This window comes from Tuber melanosporum, assembly GCF_000151645.1.
Source record: "Tuber melanosporum whole genome shotgun sequence assembly, scaffold_54, strain Mel28".
Lineage (NCBI taxonomy): Eukaryota > Fungi > Ascomycota > Pezizomycetes > Pezizales > Tuberaceae > Tuber > Tuber melanosporum.
In genome coordinates this window covers 164,312-169,555 of record NW_003299100.1, presented here as the reverse complement: position 1 = coordinate 169,555, position 5,244 = coordinate 164,312, and the positions used below count along the sequence as shown (strand labels likewise).

The 5,244-nt window shown below is 48.5% G+C and overlaps 1 protein-coding gene; it reads left to right on the top strand.

Annotated features, from left to right (window-relative positions):
* Positions 1-1,647: 1,647 nt before the first annotated feature.
* GSTUM_00009221001 (uncharacterized protein) lies at positions 1,648-5,022 on the top strand (the record flags this gene model as incomplete). XM_002840563.2 has 16 exons in its annotated part: positions 1,648-1,806; positions 1,864-1,926; positions 2,031-2,254; positions 2,365-2,398; positions 2,502-2,607; positions 2,699-2,739; positions 2,931-2,979; positions 3,097-3,207; positions 3,353-3,497; positions 3,598-3,845; positions 3,944-3,979; positions 4,045-4,244; positions 4,316-4,380; positions 4,462-4,511; positions 4,564-4,784; positions 4,852-5,022. The coding sequence occupies 16 exons, from the start codon at positions 1,648-1,650 to the stop codon at positions 4,873-4,875; spliced, it is 1,776 nt and encodes a 591-aa protein (XP_002840609.1). The 3' UTR covers positions 4,876-5,022.
* Between the last annotated feature and the right edge of the window lie 222 nt (positions 5,023-5,244).

Below are 5,244 nucleotides of genomic sequence, written 5' to 3'. Positions count from 1 at the left end.
AACTATCTGGTGGATCAATGCGGGGGGCGAAGGGTCTTCGAGCCTGAAGATATACACAGGCCCTCTAGAAAATAAGCCCGTGCTGTTTCTCTAGGAAATATTTCCCTCGTTCTATGAAAATGAGGCTTAAAATGATATGTGTCGGTCTACGGCCGAGCCAATTGGCGGGAAGCAGATTTTACGGGGTTGCACCAGCTTGATTAAGCAGCTGTGTTCTGCGTCGCGGCAATTGCTAACAAACCTGTTTTTCTAAGTCCGCCAACTCGAGTGGGCATTGGCCGGATCTGCCTGGCCAGGAATCGAAGGTTTTTGCGCGGTCTGCGGGGTAGCGACCGACGTGGCCGGTTCTGGGTTGAAGCCTCCAGACTATTGCGTTGTGGATTTGAAGGCATTAGTTGTGGCTTCTCGAAAGGTACAGGCGCTAGACTACTGAACAGGCGTCGCAGGCGTTGCGAGTCCGGAGGGAGTGACCCGACGTTGCACGTGAGCGATGCAGGCGTCACAGGAAAGGATAAAATGATTCTATTGGAGCGGATTGGAGGGTACCCGTGGGAGATTGACAAGTTTACTGACAAGTATCCTGACCATCTTCTACTATATTTCTGTACGCGTTAACTGTTTTTTACTCCTAATTCATCATACCTTAATTGCACAATTGTCCGCGTGCATGACTTTTTTTTTCCCCCCTTGTTCTTTTATCTGTTGGATGGATCGTACTGGAGGAGCACGGTTGTGCTCGAGTACGTATATATCTATCGGGGCCTGGCGGAGGTGATTATGATTGAACCGATCATTGCAATGACTCTAGTGGACCTTGAATGTTTTTTAACATGCAAGGAAAGAAGAGACTCGAAGGTAGTGCTTCTATGAACTGTCAGACGATTTCAGCATGGCAGCGGGATATTGAAGATAAAAGCTCATAATCTACAGTGGCACAAATGTTCGCGGAAAGTACGGTCGGGGCAGTCAATGGTCAGGTCCCCAAATACGGGGGGGGGGGGCCGGGGTGAACATTCTCTGGTCCAAGTTGCTTGATTCCAAATTGGACAAGTGAAAACATGGTTACTTACTGACGTCCGGCCTTTTGAGCGATCAAACTAGTCTACAACACGAGTAAGTTATTGATAACGAAATATCATAACTATGTTATCCTCAACTGATGTCACTCGAGTAGGGCTGAAGACCTGATCAGCCGCCATTACCCGTGTATATATCATGCCGGTAGTAGGAACAATTCCGCCATCGTTTACTCGAGTATCATACTATTAGGGGAAAAAGCAAAGAGCATTTTTTTCTTTTTCTCCAGTTCTGATCTAGGAAGCCTATCGCTCCCGCTATCGGTAGTTTGTAGGTGATGGGTTTGGTTGGAAGTTATAAAGTATGGTTAACTTAACGATCGAAGTTTTGCAGCCTGACATGGAGGGGTTTGTTTGGGTCGGGGGTGTCATTCTAGATTGATGCGCAAAAAGACACTACTTCCGACCGTAAAAAATCGCAAAAAAGGAAACCCCCTCGCTTGAGATTAACTATGAAAAATTTCCTGGGTTCTTTACAATTTTTTTTCACCGTGTTGTGTGGTGCAGGCAGTCAGTGCAATAGACAAACGACTGCTGTTTTGGTGAAGCCCATGATTTCGGCGGGGATACTATGTTGCGGACACCGGGTGCACAGTTACTGTACTGCACTGTACTAGTACTGTGCTCGAGTATGCCGCTGGCGGTGTTCCGTGATGCATTGAACCAACCCCCGATCAGTTACCGGTATGGTAAATTTACTATGCCGTCTACTTCTTGTTTGTCCTTAGCTGTGAGCATCCCCCAGTTTGCCGACAGCTTACCGACAGCTTACCGGTACCTATCTTAGCCTGTTCACCCGCCCCGGATTACGGCTTCATTACAGTCCACTTTGAGGCCCGATTCTGCTGACGTTCACCTGGACCGCATTTCTACCCCACATTCTACCCCACAAGCTACCACACAAGCTACCCCACAAGTACTATTTAAAACCCACACCGAGGGTAAAAAAGAAAGAAGAAAGCAGAAACAACCAAAAAAGAAAAAATGAAGAACGGATCAGCTTCACATTTGGAGGGAGCGGAAGAAGGGGGTATTCACGGATATGGGACGCCTTCTAGTTCGCAAGAAGCAATTGCAACCATGGCACTATTCGGAAACACAGAGGAGCTTCGCGGGCCAATGGATCCGGAGGAGGTGAGAGCACTGGTATGGAAGATTGATAAGATGATTTTGCCATAGTCAGTCAAATCGCTCTCCCCTCACCCAAATATGACAGGGCTTGAAGGAGCAAAATGTAAGACAAGAACCAAAAACGGGGGCTAATCAGATTCTTTCGATGCATAAAAAGTCTGGCCGTCTGTTACTGCTTCTTCTACATTGATGTGAGACATTCCCCCCTTCCAAACCTCACCTTGATAGCCACGATATTCGCATCATCTGCACTGTACCACGGTTAACCTGAACAAATCTGTGCTCAAATAACAGAAAACGACACTTTCATACGCAGCGCTGTTTGGAATTGAGCAAGACTTGCGTCTTCGCGGGACACAATACAACTGGCTGTCTTCGCTGTTTTACCTCGGCTTCCTTTGTAGGTCAGGTCCCATATTTGCGCCCCCGCGGATTCAAAGGGAGAAGGAAATATAAGGAGCTAACTAGGGGATGTATGATGTGATATCAAGTCTGGGCATTTCCAACGAACCTCTTGTTGCAGAGGTTACCGGTATGTTTGTGCTTTTATGATGGTTTTTTTTACCCTTTTCGATGCGTACATGAAGGGTGGTGATGGTGGCGATGACGATGATGGATGCTCTTGCCGGTCGGCCTGCTGGTCTAATGGCCCGCTGAGGTACAGTGCTCTATGTCGGAGACTGATGACTGACATCGGCCACTGGGGCCAATTGCTTCTCACAGGTAGGCAAGTATCTCGGGGTCAACATCTTCATGTGGGGGTTCTTCTTGAGTAAGACCCTCTGCTTTGTCTCCACTTTCACATAAAACGTCAGGATCGCGCGCCTTTGATTCACGCAGCCCACCCAAGGGAAAGCTTCCACTAACCCGTTCAAACGAAACCAATCAGTGGGGCAGGCTGCGTGTAAGGACTTCTTGAGCCTGGCTGTCCTACGTGTCCTTAGCGGTGCGGCAGAAGCCTGCGCCGACCCTGCCTTCATGATAATCACCTCCATGTGGTGTATGATCCTCCACACCCCCCCACCCCAACATTACCACTTAAGTGTACTTTCCCGGGCTTGCTGCAAAATGCACAAAAAGGGAAAAAATGTGCACACATAAGAAGAATTAGTCAGCTCTAACTTGGATATAAATGAACTTTGTAGATACTCGCCATCAACAGCCGATCCGTATAGGTCTCTGGTACTCGGCCAATGGCCTAGGAATCGCGGGTGGCGGCTTATTGGGTTACGGAATTGGCCATATTAAGGGAGCGCTAGCGAGTTGGAAATATGAGTTCTTGATCATTGGGTATCATAACCCCCCTCTTCCTTCCACCCCTCCACCCTGCCCCGCAGTGAGGCTCAAACCACGTGTGAAATCACATGTGCGGGGTTTTAACCTAATATAGAGCCCTGTGTTCATTATGGGGAATCGTAATGTTCATCTTCCTCCCCGATTCGCCCGTCTCGGCAAGATTTTTGACCAAAGGGGAGCGGAGGATGGCCGTCCGGAGGCTTCGGGATGACCAAACAGGAATTGAAAACAAGACCCTCAAACCGTATCAGATTACGGAGGCTTTTTGTGATACGAAGGTTTACTTGTTCTTTTTGCTGGGGATCGTGTGTAATGTTCCGAATGGTGGGATTAGCAATTTTGGTATGGTACCGGTATCACCAAGATGGGTGATTGGATGGGATACGGGAGAGGAAGTAGGGGAACTAGAAGCACAACCTAATTTTGTTTTCGATTTACAGGAACACTTATAATAAAAGGATTCGAGTTCTCAACCCGTAAGTTCCGCCCTTACCAATCTCGATGCTGGGCTCCCCGATTGGCTAATTCGGATTATTTCTAGTCGTAACAACCCTCCTGCAGATTCCTTATGGGGTTGTCATCTCCTTGTCGATTATTGCGTGCGTGTTCGTGAACGACCGCCTGCCACCTAACAGTCGCTGTTATATGGTCATCGTGTTCATGATCCCGAATATTGCTGGCGCATTCGGCCTCATGTTTGTTCCCCAGGAGCGCAATATCGGGAGGTTGATTTGTTATTATGTACGTTCCCTGTTCAAGTCCCTGGTGTCTGCTGGCGTTGGGTCTAGGAACTGACTATGAGGGGGGGGTAGCTCACTGGTCCGTATAATGCAGCATTCGTTTTAATACTTTCTTTGCAGATCGGGAATGTCGCTGGGTATGTCTACGTCTCTGCCAAAATCTAGCAAACCCCCATCAGCACACCATAGAGGAGGGCAGCTTACCGATCTTCGCCCAGCCACACCAAGAAGGTTGTGACAAATGCCATGCTCTTTCTCGGTTACTGCGGTACCTTCCCCCCTCTCCCCTCTCTGAACCTTAGCACTAACCCCCAGAGCAGTGGGCAACATCGCCGGCCCCTTCTTCTACAAAGCGGACCAAAGACCAACATACACTCTCGGCATCTCATCGATAATATTCTGCCACCTGGTGGAGGTGGTATTAATCCTAGCCCTGCGCTTTCTTCTTTCTAGAGAGAACAAGCGCAGGGATAAACTACAGGAGGGCATTGAGAGAGATCTGGACGCGACAGCGTTTGGAGACTTGACGGATAAGGAGAACGTAGGTCTTCTTTCTCCACGATTGTTGTTTGTTGGGGAGGTGAGAGCTAATTGGGTGGATTTGGTAGATCAATTTTAGGTATATTTATTAGACTGGGAAGGGGTAGAGGTTTGGACAAGTGGTGGTGGGGAGAGCGATTTTAGTGTTAACGATGAGTGATCGCTGTCTGGACGCGGGAACGGGGTTCAGCGAGTGATTATTTGTGATAGCATCAATGCCAGAATCCTACGACAACAAAGCCAGCCCTACGAAACAGAGTTCAGTGATGGCGGTGTCTCTAGGGCCTGTTTGGCAACGCTGCGACCGTTCGTCGACCGTTCCCCATACAAAAATGTTTTTCCTTCCGTTTTGAAACAGCCACTTTGTATGGCGAACGGTCGACGAATGGAACGCAGCATTGCCAAACAGGTCCTAGAGGGGTTCCATATCGAGCTAGTTTCTAGCCGCAGTGTCCTCACTA